General features: G+C 41.6%; 1 protein-coding gene across 8 annotated transcripts in view; it reads left to right on the forward strand.

The window, feature by feature from the left end:
- The window catches only part of NOTCH2 (notch receptor 2), an 88,566-nt gene that overhangs the window by 18,145 nt on the left and 49,653 nt on the right, over positions 1 to 20,768 (forward strand). For all 8 annotated transcript variants that reach the window (XR_012651968.1, XR_012651969.1, XR_012651970.1 and 5 more), the window contains exons 3-5: positions 2,118 to 2,377; positions 3,067 to 3,402; positions 10,882 to 11,004. Coding sequence is in view for 5 of the 8 variants with exons in the window: in XM_075038402.1 (XP_074894503.1) it covers positions 2,118 to 2,377; positions 3,067 to 3,402; positions 10,882 to 11,004 (719 nt within the window). In the remaining 3 variants the exon portion in view is untranslated. The remainder of the gene's footprint in view (positions 1 to 2,117; positions 2,378 to 3,066; positions 3,403 to 10,881; positions 11,005 to 20,768) is intronic.

Genomic DNA, 20,768 nt, shown 5'->3' on the forward strand with positions numbered 1-20,768 from the left:
AAGATAAAGATATTACCCTATCTCTAATTTGAATTTATCTACCTTGAACTTTTAACTGCTCAGTTCTGTTATCCCTGTACCTTCTAGATTGGGAATTACTGTTAAATCTGAGCTTCTTTGTGGGTACTTGGAGCTTTTGATTAACTGTCTCCTTCCCTTTTCCCTTTGATAAATAGACTGAGCCACCTGAGCTATTCATCGTGTCAAGAGTTTTCTATTAATCATTACTGTTGGCTGCTTTGAATTAATTTCAGCTCTTCCTTCTTAAAGAGCAGACACCAGAACTGATGTAATGGTTGTGCCGTGCAAGTATCAGGTGTAGCATAATCTCATTTACTCCTGCTTGATATATGCTGTTTGTACATCTGAAGTATTCCTGGCAAAACTGTCATGCTAGGAATTCATGTTCAGCTGACTGTTAGGAACCCCCAGAGCAAGTCTGTCTTTCCCAGATCAGTCTCCTGTTTTGGTGAGGATGCTGTATGTGTTTTGTTTCTAGATGTATGACTTCTCAGTGCTTAAAGTGCACTTTGCATGCTGACTGCCTTGTTAAGCAGTTTGTGTTACTACTCTCTATCAAGAACTTGCCTTCTCTCTTACCTATGTGTTTGACCAGCATTGATGTTTTCTGTTGTTATTCATTGATGGAAGTGTTGAGTAGCATAGGAACGAAGGCAGATCCCTGTAGTATTCTGTGTAAAACACAGCTTCATGACTGTTCTTTGATTTTTAAACTGAATTTTAAGGCCTATCCGGTTAGGGTTTGTTTGTTTGTTTGTTTTTCAATCCACCATACACTTTCAAGTGCATAAGGGAAAGGCAGTCTCTTTACTGTTACATTCTTGTCTGGGGGCAAACTAGAGACTGTATTTCTTGCAGTTGGAATCTCTTCCCTTTGGATTTGAGTAGCTCATTGATTTAATAATTGCACCTACCCTGTTCTGGAGCAAAACATATCTAATGTTTATCTCTGAAATTTTTGTAGTGAAATAGATGTTTTCTTGAGCTGTGTGTATCTTGGGTTACTTACCAGTTAAAGCATGCAGCTGTGCACTATAGAAAAACTTCAAGTGGACAGTTCTGTTCTGTATGTTAGGTGTTATTTTTATCCAGCATATACCCTTGCAGCTTTCTGCTACCTGAAAGCAGCAAGTGGAACTGTGGGTGACACAAAGGTGGGGTTTGCAGGCTTGCTTGCCTGGGTCCTGTATTGCTGGAAGTTAAATGGAAAATTCATAGTATAAAGGCCAGTTAAAAGATGGATTACAGCTGACAAGTGTAGTCAGACTGTATTGACATAAGTTTAGGTTAGAGAGAAATAACTGCAATTATTCTGCAATCACAGATCTTCGTATAAAATATTGCCCTAGTTGTAGATAGTGTGTGTGTATAAAATACTACCCTAGTTGTAGATAGTGTGCGTGTGTACTCATTTTTCTGTGGGAGACAGAGGAACAATGACCTTGTCGTTAGGGTGCTAGTCAGGGGCGTGGGAGACCTGACTTGAGTGCTTGTGTTGCTAGTTGAGTGCAGGCTTCAGCATGTCACAGTCCCAGATGGACTTATCAACATGAGGATAACAGTATATTCCTGTCTCACGGGAGTGTTGTGGAGAAAGATCTGCTACAGATTTTCAGGCCCTCAGATGCTGCATTTGTATAAGGTTTTATAAATACTTTGGAAGATGGATAATACCTGGTGTTAATACCTATTATTGAAACTGCTTGATTTTCTTCTAAAAAAGGATGCTTACTAGAATGGGATTGGGTGCAAGGAATTAATTTTTACTCAGCAGTTCTTTAACACTTAGGCTTTTACCGAAGTTCAGAAGGGAAGTGCGAGAATAAGGTCCTGCATTTGATGTAACTCTGATTGTATGCAGTATTTATTTATTTTGTAATGAGCAATTTCACAATTTGAACTTAAGTTTTCAGTGGTGTCATTTGGGACAATCCCAGAGGAAGGCCCCGTTACATCTATGACATTAGCATTTAGATTAGTGTTACCATTAGTTATGACAAATTCATAATGGTCATGGGACTTCATTCCTGGTATCTTCCCAGGACAGCAAGGCTTCAGATGAATGTGTAATGCATGTGACTTCTTCTCTGTTGCAGGTGTCGAGAAGGCTTTCTTGGAGACTACTGTCAGTACAGAAACCCCTGCGAAAGCAATACCTGTAAGAACGGGGGAACTTGTGAAACTACGTCTCTGATAGGAAAGGCTACCTGCAAATGTGCTCCAGGGTTCACGGGAGAGGATTGTCAATACTCTGAATCGCACCTCTGCTACGTGTCCCAGCCCTGCCGGAATGGAGGAACTTGTCATCCCCACAGCCAGGAAACATACGAGTGTGTCTGTCCTCCAGGTTACACAGGTGGGGTTCTGTGTTTGTACCTCCAGACTCCCTCCTTTGTGAATTACTTCATCCTGGAATGTTCTGGGGCAATCATAATATGTGCTCAAATTTACTAGCTCCAGCACAGGAAATGAGAAGAAGTCTAAATCACTCCCTTTTGCTTTTTTTGGTCATGGAGTAGGGAATCGAACTCTTTACCCTTTACACGCAAGCAGAAAGACATTCAGATCTTGTGGCGTTGTCCATGTGGGAAAACTGACTGCAGGAGCTACTCTGGAGTGGCTGTTGCACTTTGAGTTCAGAGTCTACCTTCTAGAAAAAATGAAGTAAATTTGGCCAGCAAAATCTTTCTATGGGAAAACTATAATTGGGTGCCTGAGGGGAAGCATGGAAACCCACTCCTTTCATTCTTGAAGGGAACATAGAAGAAGAGTGACTGTCAGTGTGTAGTATAATTTCAGGTCATGGGTTATTTTTATAAATCACAATATTCTATATTTTGCTGCTACCCTGTAAATAAAATAATTTTGTACTGTAACCAGCAAATTGATTTTTGTTTCAAATATACTACTGTAAAATGCAGACATAAATTTTCCTGTAATAATTTTAAGATTTAGTACACCAGTCATTTTGAGGTAGCGTGAAGGAAATACTATTTTCCATAGAAAGAACTTCTTATTAATATAGTGCTCTGTCTGATCCTACAGGAAAGGATTGCCAGTGGATTGATGCCTGTACATCTCAACCTTGTGCCAATGGAAGCACATGTACTGTATCTGGAAATAAGTTCACCTGCATCTGTCTGGCTGGCTACACTGGCCATAAGTGTGAGATAGATGTGAATGAATGTGCCACACCGGGCCTTTGTCAACATGGTGGGACCTGTGTCAATTTGCCTGGTTCATACCGATGCCAGTGCAAGCCAGGCTATACAGGGCATCGCTGTGAGAGCATATATGTGCCGTGTTCCCCATCACCGTGTATGAATGGAGGAACTTGTCATCAAACAAGTGATTTCACCTTTGAGTGCAACTGTCTGCCAGGTAAATGCTGCTTCTTCAAAGTGTCTGGTTTTGTAGTCTTGTCACTGCATTCCTGTCTGTGTTTTTCTGAAAACTTCTCTTGGAGTTTCTGTGTGATGCTCGTGTAATGTAAGGTTGAAGGGAGAAATCTCAGCAAGGCAGGAAGCTCTGCTAGGATGTTAATTTCTGAGTTTCTGTATTTCATAATGTGGAAGGGAAGAAAAGGGAAGAAGGCTAGAAATGAGATGTCTGGAACCCAGTTGGAGGCAGAGAATCAAATAGGTAAGAACTACAAGGTAGGTTCAAGATTAAGGTGGTATCTCCTAATGCCCATTTGGAATGCCAAATTCCATGAACATAAACCCCAACAAATACATGGGTTTGTTTCAGTAAAGGCCACAGTTAACTTCAGTGCTTGAGTGAAGACAAACATTTGTCTTTCCTTCTCAGTCTTTACTCTTAAAACATTCTGGTTTCTATTACTTTCCTTTTTCTTCTCTAGCTCCTCCAAATCTTAGAAGATACCATTTCCAACTCACCACACCCTTTTTGTCCTGTAATACCTCCAGATAAATTATGCTTGCTTGTTTCCTGATGCTGTTCGCTGCCCTGAGTTCATCCACAGCAGGGGTGATGTGCTTACTCAGGATCATGGGCTGTATTGGTTTTATGTGTCAAGCTGGGCTCCAATCACCAAGGCATCCATCTCTAAAATGACCATATGTCACCTGGTTGTGAACCTGGTGGTCTCATCCTGTCCTGCTTCTACCCATCCACTTGTCATACTGACCACGGAGCAGTACTAGTCGTCTTTGTGTATCAGGGTTTTTTTTTTTTTAGGCTGATATTTTTTTACTGAGTAATTCAACTCCATGGGAAACTGATTGTTTGGAAATGCTTTTGACTAGACTTCCTACTTAAGTGTATTGCAGTTTGGCACATGAACACTTGGTGTGTGGTAATCTAGAAAAGTAAACTCTACCCTTAAGCATTTCTCTGTTGTTATTTATGTGAAAGGTGTAGCTGCCATATACTGTTTAAGATGAATGTAGAGTGACTGTGTTCTCAGGAGGATCGTCTGGAGTCATGGGTATGTGTGGAAAGAGCATTTAGAACTTGTGAAAAAATGTTCTCTCTTTGGAGACCTTTGTCTTGAACTGTTGGCTCAAATGACCTTAAATGTACATTGCCAGCCTTAGCTAGTGCCTGTACAACAACTTTCTAGGTTGTCTGAGCAAGCATGTGACTTTGAAGTATTTAGGAAAGTCGATCTTAAAACAGAAGGATGTATCATCTTTATTTTTGTGTGAAAGCAACCATTTCTAACTATGCTCAAAGAAACTGTCCTGGTTTCAGTGCTTGAACATACAGGGTCTTTGAAAATGCTGTTATCTTAACTGTTTAACATTGTTTATGACATGGCTAGTGGGATTGAGTGCACCCTCAGCAAGTTTGCTGACAACACCAACCTGTGTGATGCGGTTGACATGCTGGAGGGAAGGGATGCCATCCAGAGGGACCTCAACAGGCTTGAGAGGTGGGCCTGTGTGAACCTCATGAAGTTCAACAAGGCCAACTGCAAAGTCCTGCACGTGGGTCAGGGCAATCCCAAGCACAGATACAGGCTGGGCGATGAGTTGATTGAGAGCAGCTCTGCAGAGAAGGACTTGGGGATATCAGTGGATGAAAAACTAAGTATGAGCCAGCAATGTGCGCTTGCTGCCCAGAAAGCCAGTTGCATTCTGGGCTGCATCAAAGGAAGTGTGGCTAGCAGGTCAAGGGAGGTGATTCTCCCCCTCTACTCCACTCTCGTGAGACCCCACCTGCAGTACTGTGTTCAGCTCTGGAGCCCCCAACATAAGAAAGACATGGACCTGCTTGAGTGGGTCTAGAGGGCCATGAAGATGATCAGAGGGCTGGAGCACCTCTCCTATGAAGACAGGCTGAGAGAGTTGGGGTTGTTCAGCCTGGAGAAGAGAAGGCTCTGGGGAGACCTTAGAGCAGCCTTCTAGTACCTAAAGGGGGCCTACAGGAAAGCTGGAGAGGGGCTTTTTACAAGGGTGTGTAGTGATAGGACATGGGGTAGTGGCTTTAAACTGAAAGAGGGTAGATTTAGATTAGATGAAAGGAAGTTCTTTACTGTGAGGGTGGTGAGGCACTGGAAGAGGTTGCCCAGAGAAGTTGTGGATGCCCCATCCCTGGAAGTGTTCAAGGCCAGGCTGGATGGGGCTTTGAGCAACCTGGTCTAGTGGAAGGTGTCCCTGCCCATGGCAGGGGGGTTGGAACTAGATGATCTTTAAGGTCCCTTCCAACCCAAACCATTCTATGAACTAACAGTTGCTCTCAGGGGGTTTATTCTTCTCTGCTTTGCAACTTTTTAAAATGAAATTGCAAAGTAAGTATCTCTAGATTAACAGGCTTGATCAGAAATTCAGAGTTTTATTAAAGTTAGATCTGTTTAGCCAGTTTAAGGAGTCTTAAGATCTCATGCAGAAGCGGTGTGGTGGGGCAAAGAAGAGCTGAAGTTTGAAGGACTTGATCCTGTAAAGCTGATAAGACAGTTTGATTTCCATGACTCTTACAGGGGCAGGAGGCTGGGTAGGAGCACATTTTTCCCTCAGACAAGCGTGTGGGCTGGCTAAACTATGGTCAGGAAATGAAAATGAGATTACTATAGTAACAGTTATACACCCACACTGCTCACACACGTTTTGGATTATTAGCTGCTTTTTTGGACTTGTTACACAATGTGTATAGTGGGGGTGAGTTGATGTGGCTTTGAGAGCCTTCACTTCTGTATTTCCTGTATTTAAGTTGGCCATGTTGTTTTGCTAGCTTGATGATTTTTTTTTTTTTTTTTAAAAACTAGTCATTTGAAAAACAGCAAAGAGAGAGGTTGGAGAGGCCAAAATGTTTACATTAAACTCTTGGATAAAGGCAAGGCACCCAGCCATTTCTTCCCCCTTACAGTCAAGCATGCAGCATGAAATTTCTGAAGTGTTGGAAAAGGTTCTGTCTGGGAAGGAAAGGTCAACAGAGAGAGAGAAGAGAAATGGTGGTCTGTCACACCCAGGGAAGATGTGAACAAGGCCTGCTCATCTGGAAGAGAGTGCCAAGAGTATGGACTAGAAATTCTTCTTTAGCCTCCTTCTCTGAATTGGAGCAATGCCGACAATACTGTGACTATAAATGGAATTGCTCTAACCCTTCCTTCTGGACTGCCTTAAGATGTTACTGTAGCAGCGTTATGGCAGTAGAGGCAGGAGGCAGTTACCTCTTGAACTGCTGGAGTGGTTTTTGATACGATTTTGCATCTTGTGACCTGTGAAACTGCTTTGAAGAAACTGATTGTGCCCAAGCAGCAATTTAAGCATAATTAGGTTACTCCTGGACTGGCCCCTGAAATAAGTTCTTGTTTCCTGTAGATGTTTTCTTCTTTGCTTTTGAGTAAATTTCTTTTTTTGTAAATATAGATACATGAGAATGAGAGCCTGAAAATACAGAAAAAGCCTACAACCTGGCGTTACATGTCACAGCAGTTTTTTCTGCAGTGGTGGAAGTACTGTTTGTCCACAGTGTAGTCAAGCTGCTATTTTAAATTCTCAGGTTGCCACTTCACTTGTGGATTTACACAAACAAATCCTGCACTCGGTAATTCATGAAGTCATGTGTTAGAAGAGGTCAGCATTTGGTGGCAAGTTTAAGTGAAGAGTTATATGTACTGTCAGTATTACATCTGTATGAAAGGTAACTTATTTTCTATCCATCTAGCGTAATCATTTTTCCTCTGGGCTTTGATTTTAGATAAAGGGATTGTAGACAAGTGAGCATGTTAGGTAAACCATAACAGATAGTTATAGTAAAAAAAACCCCACTTCTGTGAAAGAGGCTTAACCTGAAGCATTAGCAACTCCTTTAAATATAAGAATGAGCTTGTAGTTATAAATATTTGACAAAAAAGGAGTTCATTTGGCAACTAACCTTTAATGGAATGTTAAACAAGTCAATAGAGGAAGTTCTTAGCTGGGAAAGTGATTATTCATTGTTATCCATCAAAATAATTACCCATTAACTAAGATAAGGACCTTAGGGAATTCCAAGGGCTTGTTCAGGAAACGATCTGTCAGGCTGGAGCAGGCTGTTTATGAGAGCTGGAACACTTCCTGGGAAGAGGAAGTAACCTCATGCCGGTTCCTAGTGGAGTGTCACGTTGCCCCGTGCAGTGAGCATCATGAATGGGGTCTAACAGACACACTGAATTTCCCGTGGTGGGGAAGACCCTGCTTGCTGGGATTTAGAGATGAGCTGCTTCCTGTGGGGTGTGAGGTTCTGCATGGCAGCAGTCTTGGGGTACCAGATGGCATGCGTGCCCCTCTGCTCTGGGTGAGCTGGCTCTCTTCTGTGGAGCAGCCCACCTCACGTTTATTTCAAGAAGCTGAACTGTCGAGCTGCATGCAGGCAACTGCTGTTGGGTACCTGGTATGCAGAACCTTACTTCTGTGTTAAAATGATGCAGGTCAGTTTTAGCGCTAATTTCTTGTCAGCAGGCCCTAAATCTGGCAATAATATGACATTTTCATTCAGGTATAATTTCCTGTTGCAGTAACTAATTGGTCCTGCAGAAAGTCTGAGCTGTAATTTATAGGTTGAAATAAGGCTAAGGATTAAGATTTGGAGGGAACTGGATATGGTGCTCTGGAATGGGGTAGAGATTTCAGATGACATAGGAGTACAGTTATCTGCTTGTATCCGTCTGTGTACTGGAGGAGGAACAATATGCTGTTAGCAGTGGGAACACTTTTCCCCTTGAGGTTCTCATTCCTTAGTTTGATGTGCTTGGAGATAGAGAGCAAAAGTCAGGATATGTATTGCAAACTGTTCTCTGGAGGGAGAAGGCAAAGGACAACATGTGAGTCCCAGCACAGGGGGAAACAGGAAACAGTGTCAGGTGTCCAAATACATCAAAACACTGAACTCTTTGGCTTTCTGGAAAAGAGTCAGGTTATGTAACTGCAGAATCAGATTCTGGGACCCAGCTGAAAAGCTCACATGTCTTGGAGCAACTTCATGCTTGTTGTGCTCAAACATAGGTACATTGCCTCGAAGGGACTGATTTTAAGAATGAAAGCTAAACTTCACTGAGACAGTTTTATTTATAAATTAAGCAGATCACAATATTGTGGTGTAAGTTGAAGAGGACACAAAAGCCATGCCTTTACAGCTTTTAGATGTTCTGAAGCTAAGCCAAAGTTGTTCTTCAGAGTAAGACAAATTTAAAGGGAATTTGGGAGTTGGGAAGTTTCCAAAAAGGAAACTTGTGTTTTCTTCAGCTGTGCACTCAAAATAGTGTCATCTTCACCATTTCAACCTTTCTTAATTCCCTTTCCCTTGGAGCTATCTTTTGACTAAGCACACTTGGCTGTGTGTCATTTCTCTTGAACCTTTTACTACATTGTTGGGTTTGGGTTTTTTTTTTTGTAAGCTCTTTGGTGTTTCTATTCTGTTGTCACTAGTGGTATCCTGCAAGCTTTTAGTGTGGGATTAATGGTTTTCTACATTTGCATGGGATGCTTGAGGACCAGCTCTTAGATGGTAGTGTAGCTGGTTAAAATGTGAAAATGTACAATGGCTTGGTGAGGTTTTAGTATTGGGGTGACTTCCATGCTTTATTATTACTCAAAATCATTGGGCCACTTTAAATTTGTGTGCAGTACGGTGAGATAGTTTTTAAATAAATGCCCACTGTCAGGAATTTGTTTACTAGAAAGTGGGGTGGGCCTTCATATTGTCTGAGCTGAAACGATAAGAACTTAAACCTTTCACGTTTGTGGTTCTGGGTGTATTTCTATGCTGATCATGTTGCTGGCATGAGTGCAGTCTGTGGTCAGTGGGATGATTCTCCTCAAGCTGAAAAGCAAGCTGATAGGACACTCCTGTGTTTTACAGCTGAGCCTTTGGTCATGCATGGTAGCTTTACACAGTTTTAAACATAGTGATCTGATACTAATTGTATTCCTTCGTAGTTGTTCCTCAGCATCTTTTGCCAGGAAGGCACTGCTGTGATTAGGATTCAGACTAACCAAATTATATTTTTTTCTTTGTTTTAATCTTCCCGACCACCATGAACTTTGCAGGATCTTGGGTGAGGTTGGAAAGGGCTTTGAAGGGAGAGGGTAATATTGCAGATTTTTGGTTTTCTTGGGATTGTTGGGTGGGGTTTTTTTTGAGTCTATTCTTCCTTGCTGATAGATGCTAATGCATTTGATACAGCTTGGCAACAGCACTCCTCTTTGCTTCTGACTCTTACCTGTAGTATTGGAGAAGTTCAAGAGGTGGGAATGCATACAAATCATCTCAAGTTTCTTGAGAGCAGCAGTAGTCTGGAGAAGCTGTGTCAGAGCTTTACAGTCTCAGTCTCATCTGCCACACAGCACGATCTGTGTTGGACCAGATGTTGCTTAGAGGGTCTATGTGACTTGACACAGATGTTATGGAAGCGTCTGGAACAGGGCATCAAAAGTAGAGGGGTTAAAGCATAATTTGGATGAGAGGACTGTGTCATGTTAATATTACATTCCAAAGCAGTGAAGAGGCAGAGCTGATGTTTTAAATTAACGTGTGTGTTCTGGAATCACTTACTTCATCCACATTAGCATGCATCCACTTGTGCTTTGATAAATAGCACTCTCATCCAGCAGAAATGGCAGGTTTATTTAATGAAGCATGAAATAAATCAGCAGGGGAAATTGAGGGGAAGATGGATTATTGATGACTCCCTTCCCTAATGTGCCCACTTCTCCTTATTTGAAAGGAGAAGGAGATGTGGCAAGGATAGTTTGCCAGTGTGGCTAGTGTAGCCTTGATTTGCATTGGGGAAGGGTGTCTGGTTTCTTCTGCTTTTCAATCAGGACTTAGTGTATAAGCATTGCTTTGGGTGGTGGCTGATTTATTGATTGACTGACTTGTCTAACACTGAAAAAGGCCAAATCAGGAATTTGGAATCTCATTTTCAAAGCATGGAAGATCTTTCTTTGGCATAGCCAAGGCATGTGAACTACGCTGAGGTATTCATGAAGTGAACGCCAGGCACTTTTTTGCCATGGCAAAAACTTGTCCTGGCTGATGCTCTTAACTGCTGCTTGGTGGGCAGTGACAGGTTTACCTCATAGTGAAATAAATGTCTTGGTCTTCACTTTGTTTGCTTTGAATGACAGTGCTTGTTAGTCACTTAAAGAAAAAATACCCTTGTCTTTTTGGTTGTGAAAATGTATTTGGCCATCTATTGGCAGTAGTAGTGTTTAACTGTGTAATCTGACCTGCATGCTATCAGCAAAGGCATTCAACAAAGTCTCTGGTCAGTGTGCTACATTGAGGTTCATCAGGATTAGGTTAACAGGGAGAGTGTTTAAGAAAAAAAGGGGGGAATCTGCATGAAGGGTGAATTCTCTTCAAAAGAGGCTGGAAGCCCATTTCAGTCTGCTGTGTTTCTGCTTTGTCCAGGTTTCGAGGGAAGCATCTGTGGGCACAATGTTGACGACTGCCCAAATCACAACTGCCAAAATGGGGGTATATGCGTGGATGGTGTGAACACGTACAATTGCCGCTGCCCACCACAATGGACAGGTATGTACTACAGAAAATAAATGCAGGACTTCTGGCCTTCACCCAATGTACAACTGGAGTTGCATGTGGCTGAATGCAGCTTGCATCTGCGCCTTGTTCTGCAGTCTGGGGAGCAGATGTCAGTGCAACCCTTAAAAGAAAATTGTTTGCGTCAAAGCCACCACAATGGAGAGCAATTTCCCATTGCACCAGGCTTTTGTGCGCGTGGGTTTGGCAGACAGGTACCGTGATTCTTGAGCCACAATGTAGTGCAACTATCAGAGCTGCACTTGTGCTTGAATGGATTACTTTGTAAGAGGATACTTGTTTTCCAAAAGTACAAAATGTGGCTTTGGTATTATTACAGGTATGCGCATATAACAATGCTTTGCTGATACATTTGGGGGGTATTTTTAACCTGGGATAATGATCCAAGTAGATAATAGTAATGCTGCTGAGGAACAGGGCAAATCTGAAAAGAGGCGTAAGTGGGAGAAAGGGAGGGAAGAGAAGTGTATGGGAAGCTTATGTTTTTGCTACTGTATTTTCCCACTGTGACTGATTTTTATCTGGAGTTCTCTGACTAGCAAAGCTACTTTTGCTTCATAAATGAGTGTGCTTTACTCTGAGTCTGCAGGGGGAAAAAGTGTGAATTTCAAGAAAGTGTTATGCATGATGTAAGGAAGCAGCTTACAGGAAATTCAGTGTCATATTTAGTCACAAAATGGCTCCATACCTCAAAAATAAACAAATACCTCCGGTTTTGGGGTGGGTTTTTTTGAGTCATACTAGTCATTCTTAGCTGGCACACTTTTTCAGTTGAGTATAGTTTTGCCCTTCTTTCAAAATCATAGATAAAAAACCAGCCCTAAAACTGGGAAATTGAGTTATGGACTCAATTTGCATTTTTTTTCTTTCATACAGTAAATTGGGATACTTTTTTGGAACTAAGCTTGAACTAGCTCCTCAGGTTCTGAAGAACCTTTAGCACATTTTTCTCTGTATCTAGAAAATATTATGTTTGAAACCAGAACATCTGTAGCGATTGGTAGTTGAGACAAATGCACTGCAAGGAGTTTGACTGCTAGAGACCAGACGTTTCATGTTGTTCTATCTTTTTTCCTCAGAAACCATCATTCTCATTATAAACTGGTTGTCATTTTACTGGCAGCCTCCTTTGCAGTTAGAACCCTCATTAACTTTAAAAAATTATATCGTCTTAAATGAAGTTAAAACCACATAAGAGTGAAATGAACCACTGCTTGCATAGCTCTTTGAAACTAGGTGTTAATAGGAGAAAATGAGTTTTCCCCTTAATGAGCAAGTGCCCTTGCTTCTATACTGCTTCTCTGTCCATATGTCCTTAAAGCCTGTGGAAAGTGAAACCTGCAAAGGAAAACATGGAGAGCTTGGGTGTGGAGCCAACAACCCTTCAGTGACCCCTAAAATCTTGCTCCATGCCACAGAAATTATGAACCTTGTTATGGCTTCTAGTGTCTCTCAGTTGTAAATTAATCTCAGGCTTATTCCTGAAACATAAAGAATATGATGGATCATGTGTGTACAGTGTGAGTATATAATCTACAAGGGATTATTTTGCTTTGTAGAGGCATCGTAAATTTAGCTTGGCTTACAGGATTTGGGTGGATAGTTGCTGTCAACTAAGGATGACTTCTGCAACTCACCTGGAACAGACCTTGGTGGTAATAGGCTGTGATTCTCTTTGGTTTTGTGGTAGATTGTCTCTCTGATTAACCACTGAAGTTCTTTGCAATGCAGTTGTGGTGGTTCCCTCTCTGAACCTCTTATGGGCTTTGACTGACTAGCATTGGAAAAAATTTAGACCTGTGTTGTGGCCTAGTCTTGTGCTATCTTTCTTCTGTGTGGACAGTCTCTCTAGGAAACTTTGTGTGCATGAAGGATGCTTCCCTTCGGTGAAACCCTGGAAAGAGAGAGGAACTCCCCAAGCCTTATGTTCCCATGGCTTTCTAAAACATGTTAATGGAATGGGTTTTCTGAGAATTTCCTTTGTTTATGGTGAAGTCAAGGTTATCAGAGTAGCAGTGGTTTTAGATGATGGCTTCTCAAGGCCATTGACTTTCTACATGTCAAGGTCAGGTCAGTTTGGAACTAAAAGTGGTCTCACCGTTTAGGAAACGGCAGCTTGGCTGTTTGAACAATGAACATTAGAGCCTTTGGGGAACTGAATGGTCTTGTCTGAAATGAACAGTGCCAGTTTCAGTGTTCAAACTAAAACATGAGTAACTTCACAAGTAGCTATGCATGTTTGTATTGGCATATATTTGACACATGTAGGGCAGTAGCTCTGTGCATCCACAGGATGCCTTAGCAATAGCCATTTGTCTGCAGTGTAACTGCTGATCTGAGTGCCTGTGGAGGATGCAGGCTGACGATGGCAATGGAGGGCTGTGTTTGGGGTCTTCTCTATGTTGCTTTGCTTGAAAGCCTGTGCAGTGAAATGCTCTTGGCCAGCTGGCCTTTAAGAATTCACGTATTGTCTGTAATATTCCTTTTGCCCAAGAAATGTGCGTGCAAGTGATGTCCCATGACACCCCAAAATCCTGTCCAGCTCCACAGTGAATGCAGCCATGTGGTACGAGTGGACAAACATCTTGCAAGTCACCTGAATACCTCTTGTTCTAATGTGGTCCTGCATGTGATCCAGTCCATGTGACTCTGCTCTGTCATCTTGGTAGCATTTTCTTAAAAGAAGTTTGTTTCTCTGAATGGACTTCAATCCTTTTCCTGCATCTTCAATTAGAGACCAAGAAGGTGCAGGCGAACAGTACATGTCCAGCTTGGAAACATGAGGGGTGACGCTGAGGCAGGGCGCAAGATAGGGAAGGTAGATGGCGGACTGCTAGTGTAGTTTGGAGAGAGATGATTTTTTTCAAGATTAAACTGCAAATGATGCCGACAGGAGTAAACTACAATAAAAGATGAGTTACTCGGCAATAAGGAAAAGTTGTGTAAGTGCAGGTCCATTCTTTGCACAAACATGGTTTATAACATTGTAAATCACCTCTCAGGTGAATGAAGAGGGGAGAGCTGAGCAAACAACTCTTGGAGTCTGTGTCTCTCCTGATAAACACTTGTAGCCCAATAGTGTCAAACTGAGAGTGAGCACTTCAGGAAATGAAAAGCTTCCAATAAGACCTTAAGGTTAGAGGACACTGTGCTGCTTTAAAAAAAAAAAAAGGGGGTGTGTGTGTGTGTGTGCAAAGATGCATGTTTGTAAGTAAATGTCAGCCAAAACCAAAAGGCTGTTAAATTTTCTAAAAATACTTCACAGTGTAGATGTGCTGTCTTCATAACAGTTCTGCAGTCTCTTCTTTCAAATACTGACTTGTCAAGTAATCTTGTAGAAGTTTAAATTGGTCTGTTTGCAGTTTTAGTCTTTATTTAATCTTTGTGCTGTGGATGATGATCTAGCATGTTTGTTAATATAGTTTGTGCTTCATGGCATAGAGAAATCAGTCCCATTCCTTGCTAGAAAAATCAAGAAGCTCTACTGCATCTGATGAAGAATAGTTTTGTGTAAAGTAATATTGAAGCACCCTTTACTGAAACAGAATCTGTCCCAATTCCTTTTGGTAACCATCTGCCTCTTATAATTCCCTGACAGGTGGTAGGCTGGACATAACTATGCATTTTTTAAAATATTTTTTCTGCTTGCTACTGGAATCCAGCTTTTGAGAGGCTGTTTGCTTTCGATCTAATTTCCTACTCCTCAAACAGAGCTCATTGCTCCTTTTTTTGTTGAAGCACATGCCTTCTCTTTCTCATTTTGCTGCTTTTTCTGGAAAAATAAAATCTTGCCTTTCAGAAACAATGACGAGAAATTCCTGCTGTCACTAATGTTTTTGTCACCTTCAAAGTTCTCGTATTTCATATGGTTATAGTGATTGTCAACCTCATAAATTTGTAGCTGGCAAGACAATCTTGGATGTGTTTTGGTGAAACTGCCCCATATCTTTCCTGTTGCTGAATGTTAACTGATTTTATGTTTGCTTGTTTAAGGATGATTTTATCTTGTCCCGGGCTAAATCCTTGGCCAGAACCAGTGTTTGTTGGGTCCTTTCAAGGCCTGATTTTACAGATGTGTAATGAAACTTACCTTTTCCTGGAAATAGATCAGGATGCTTTTGTAGAAGACTGAAGTCCCTTCCTCTGTGTGTGGCAGGCCAGAGAATTTGGTGTGTTTTAAGTGTGATTTGAGTCAAAATTAGCAAAAAATCCCAGCTGATGTCTGTGCCATGTGAAGACTCTGCTTTATGCTGCTGTTCTGCAGCAGTTAAACCAGACTGATGGGCTGGTTCACTGTGGTCTGAGGAGGAAGGTGTCTTTGCCTTTTCTCCCTATTCCCAGCCACTCTTCCCTTTCCCCTGAGCTCACTCTGGTATTTGTTGGAGTGTGCCACTTAAACTCACTAATCTAGTAAAAAATTCTGTGCAGCTGCCTTTTTTTTTTTTTGTCTGGGATCAGGAATTAAAATTCACAGAGCGGTCTCATGGGTGAGTGGATGCAGAGGAAGTGATGGCAGTCCAGGGCTGTAAAGTCATGTGGAAGGTTAGCGTGTCCTTCCACAGAACACGGTGAAACCATCTGAGAATTGAAAGGCTGCTCAGTTGTTCCAGACTACAATTCATATAAAGAAACAAGCCTTTGTTTAAAATGCACCTGTTTACTCTGTTGATCTAATGTATGTAGCTTTGCTTCAAGAAAGATGACTTGAGAATTTGGGTACTAAAGTGATTAACGATATAAAATGCTGTACATGCTTTCGTTTTTCTTGGCTGAGAAGGACTCCTACTTCACTGTGGAAAGTCTGCAGTGTTTCAGAGGATCATCATAATCTGTGTTTGGCCCAAATCACCTTTCAAGGATGGTGCACAGCAGAGATTAAGTTTTGTATCCTCCATTGAGTTAAGTCCTTTGCACAGTTTGCTCCTGAAGTGCTGCATCAGGAGTTGTGAGATGAGTCTCTGGGTTGGGGGACACACTATGTCTACGCTCAAGTGGGTTTTGGAAGACCTATGTTACAGTACTTCAGTTGCAGGCTTGGCCTGCTTACCTCCTTTCATTACGTCTGTCCCTGTAGCTGGCAAGGCGAGACTCCAATGGCAGTTGTATTTATTTAGGCTTTGTTTTCCCCTGAAAAGGGGGCTCCAGTGAACTGTATATTTTAAAATCTAGGTGACCTTTGTCTCAAGGGAAGCACAGTGAGCTAACAGCTGACTCCACCAAATAACTCCAGCATTGGGAGCTAGCTTAAGAAGCAAATGTTTGTCTTGAGCAGAAAAGCTCTTCAGGCAGCAGGGCTGTGCTTTTTAATTAAAATAGCTGTTAGCTTGGTCATATGCTCTTAAACACTAGCACAAGGGTTACTTTTTCTGCAGAACTTTAGGCAGGAATTTTCAAAGGGGGGACTTAAGGGTTCGATTCCTATTTAATTAGAGTAATATTTGCTCCCTACCTTGGTTTTCTTTGAAAATCCCAGCCTTAAACTCTGGGCAGACGTGACTTTTCTTTGCTAAGAAGGGAGGATAAACATCAAAAGGCTAATGTTTAACATTTTTATGTAAGATCGTATGCTCTGGTATTTTGTTTTTTAAAACTTTCTTTGCCAAATACCACTTTCCTCAGCTTCTGTGTCACAAAGTATACAGTAACAAGTGGTGTTAACTTAGTGTTCAGAAAAACACTGCCTTGCTGGAATACTTAGAGGCTTGAAATGTAGATGAACTAACTCTGACACTAGATGACCTAGATCATAAATGTTGAACATGCCAGTCTCCTAAATGATGGAATACGCATTCTTGCTATTTTCTATAGAGTATTGATTATTACCTGACAGAGGGTGCTGTTGGGGTTGCACTGTCTTCTGATTGTGGTTGGCATGTGCATACGTAATGTGCAAAGAGCAGTCTTTACCCTTGTATTAGCACAGGGAGGATTGTTCAGACTCCTGTGAGAAGTGCAGTCATCTTTCCCGGTGGTGTAGCAATGGTACGCTTCCTGGTGCCTTTCTAGGCTTTATTAAAAAGCATAGTAGCCTCTTTGGTGCTGGCTGAGACCTGCCTACGCCAAACTTGGCAAGTTGGCTGGTGATTTGCTTGTCACTACAGTAGTATCTCCAAGAGACAGGTCTCCGAAAGAGGCCAGGAGGGATTACGATTCTTTTTCTTCTTTCATGTTTGAATTGGCAGATACAAAGGGAGCAGGGAGCACGTGGCAGCCTCCGGAGCTGACAGCTTTAAGTTTGAGTGTACAAATGATTTGAAGCATTGGACATAAAAAAACTTTATCCTGGATGTTGTTTCTCTTGTGGTACTTGATTCCAGTGTTGTGCAGAGCAGATTGATTTCGGAGGCATTAGAAGTTACACCATTAGTCAGTACCTTATCCAGTATGGATTCTGGAACATGTACTACAACCTCCTGTTTGTTTCATGCTGCTTTCCATTTCCCAATAGCAAGCCTTGGTTAGGAGGTAGCAGTAATAAAACACCTGAGGTGTTAACAGCCGAACTGATCTGATGACAGAATGACAGCATCCAATTTAGACCACGCTGCTGCCTCTTCCCTTGCGCCTTTGGTGACTTTCCAGGCTGTGAAATACTCTTTGTGATCCAGTGTGCCAAATAATCTCTTGTGGAGCTGTCTTCACGTTTTCAGTACATCTTGCATGACTTTGGCATTAAAACAAAATAGGCTAGACCACTCTGGTGAGGCTGGGTTGGTGGATGTGTGCTGTGAGACCAGGCTAATAGGTAACAGTTGTTTTATCTGCAGCTGACTTGTTTCTGGCAGTTTCTGTCCCTTCCCTTGTACTTAGAATGAGGTGATTTGTCTTTGGATAATTACTGAAGATGCGTTGCTGAGATAGCTTGAGAATATGAAGCTTTTATTGTAAGGTTTGGCTCCAACTGTTATATTTTTGCCTTGCAGATCTTTTCACTTGTTAGGTATTTCTCTGATTCACTGGATTTTCTAGAGCAGGTAAAGAGAATGGCACAATGGAGAGTAGCCTGGTGATGTGTATTTCCTTTTGGTTACTTCTCTATCCTACTGCTGTCCCCAGTCATTTCAACTACTACCACCATATTAAACCAGTCTGTTCTTATGCATCACTAATAATTTTTAATGAATTTTCTGTTCACTCGTATTACTGCCTCTGAAGAGTTCAGTCAGGACTGCCCTCTCTACCCAGTAGTCTGTGGGGAGTGATTTAGGGCAGTATTTAATGGATCAGAGTGTGCATAAGTCTCTTAAAGCCCAGATTTTTGTATTTGGGGGTTGTAAAATCCCTTGTAAAAGCCCATTAGTTCCACTACATGCTTCCCAGTGTGGTTATGAAATTAAACTCTTTTCTCCACCATACTAGCCTAAAATAAACACAGATGTTTATTCTGCTCACTACAATTGTAGATTCATCTTCAATTGTTCAAATTCTATATTAAGCTCTTAAATTCTATGATATCTTGGATGGCATTTGACATTGCCCAAGATACAGTAGAGCTATCGAAAACAAAACCAAGACCCCAACACCTGAGGTTTGGGAATGGCTGCTACTGCTTTGCTGCTCTGTAGTTCTTTATTTCAAATGGAAGAAATATGCTGTGAGATCCTGGGGAAGAAACACTTTTGAGAGCTGTGATGCCTCTCACTTCTTTAGAAGACTCCTGTCAGGGAAAAAATATTTGGCTTCAGTCCCTTTTTTTCAGGGGATACTACTGTATTACTTAAACAGGGAAGACCTTTGCTAAAGACACATGCAGCTGGGGGCACTTTTTGCAGATGTAGACAGTGTAGTCTGGTGAATTCTGTGTGTACCTGAAGCCATCCTTGGAGCTGAAAGCAGCAGGCCTATTCATCGGATTGCCTGCAGGGAGCTGTGGAGATGGCTTTGTCGGAGGGTCTGGAATTTGGATGTCATCTGGACATCACACTTGAGATCCCTTTCTCTCGGTGTTACCTGCTTATTGATCTGGATGTTCATGTCTGTATAAAGATGTTGCCTCTTTCAGAAAAGTCTGAAGTTCTTTGCTTTGAGATGCTTTGTGTTGATAAAGCAATTATATAAATGATCAAATATTTTCTTTTGTATACTTTGCCATGTGCTGTATCTTCCCTGCCATGACTGTTGTATTATACTTTTTATTATCTGTCTTTCTCCCTTTGTGGGTAACAGTTGCTTTGTAAGTCTCTTACGAAATCCTTCTCTCCATTGGTCTGTTGGACTCTGAACTATACCCCTTTTCAGCGTCTTTATTCAGAGGTGGTGGCTTCAATACTGCAAAATGTATTCCAGACTGAGGCTATGCCATTGCTATTACACAACACTGTTTGCATTTGTTATTCTTCCTTGTAGTCAAATGTCTTGTCAGTGATGTTTATTTTGTTGATTAAAGCTGTGATTGAGCAGAGGTCCCCACTGAACTCTTCCAGGGAAGTTGAAGTGTTTCCTCAAGGAGTGCCTAACCTAAACCTTCTGCAACAAGTCTGTTTGCCTTTGTATTTTACTTGGCGTTGGTGCATTAAGCCTTGTCTGCTGTTGCACTGTGCAGCAACCTTGCTTGGTTAAATTTGTCCGAAATTACTTGGCTTCTTCCTGGATAATATAAAGGTTATTTTGTAAAAGATACCACTGCCTACTGTTCATCTCCTTCCAGGCCATTAATTAAATGCTCCTGTGTCTATATGTATTCATTAATTGTAACTTAGTTTTTTTCAAGGAGTCTGGATAATTCTCTGGGTTAAAGAATAATTGAATGTTTTTACAAATACACAATTCAAAAACATGGGAGCTAAAGTATTTTTCATAAATACCATGTTACTAGAAGGCCCTGTGGTTCCATGCAGTTTTTCCTTTACTTTTTATTTGCCGAGGAGACTCACACAGCAGCTTGAGGAAACTGAGCTTTGACCTGACTGACCAACATGCATTGGGTTATGATGTCAATGCAGACATTTTACTTGTGTTACAAGAAGGAACCGGGCAGAGAAATGTCCTTCCCCAGCCAAATGTGGTCTGCCACTTGGCATCCTGAATGAACACACGGGTGATTAGAGAGGGGAAGAAACTGTATGGTCCCTTGCAGTGTGGCACTGCTAACCTTCTGCCACAATTAGATTCGGTCATTTGTACAAATACTGTTTCTTACCTCTTAGCCTGTTCTTGAGTCTTGATAAGATGCTGTTCACCTTCTCACTTAATAGTCCTTTGAAACTTGGAGAGAAAAATGTAAACAGTTCTAATTAAGCCATGCTTTCTTTAGCTACGCTGATCATACTCGAAAAACCATATAACAATCTTTGGAATACTTTGTGAATTAAATTACTCTTTCAGAGAGTTTCTGTAGTTCTGGTTTATAGCTTCCCAGATAGTCCTATCGAGAGAGCTAGTGAGCTCTTCCCTGTGTACTGGAGCACTAGTTTAAGATAAGTGACAAACTTCTGGTGAGGTGCTGAGTGGATGGGGGCATAAGAGCTTCTTGAAACCTGATGTTCCTCTTCCAGTGAGTCTCTTAGGACCTTGAGGACCAGTTTGCGATTCTCACTGGATTATATTTCCCTTCCAGTATCCCTAAACTTTTAAGATACTGTGATTTCCAGCTCAGTCTTCCAGTGCTGTCATGGTTGTGATTTTGAGAGAAATGCACATTGTTGTCTCCTCCCAGCTCAGTTTTCGAGGAACTGATTTTTTTCAAGGCACGGGAAGCTATTTGCATCCTTGTCCTGCTAAATGTTTTTAGTCCCTAA

Source organism: Buteo buteo, chromosome 10 (assembly GCF_964188355.1).
Source record: "Buteo buteo chromosome 10, bButBut1.hap1.1, whole genome shotgun sequence".
NCBI classification, from domain to species: Eukaryota; Metazoa; Chordata; class Aves; order Accipitriformes; family Accipitridae; genus Buteo; species Buteo buteo.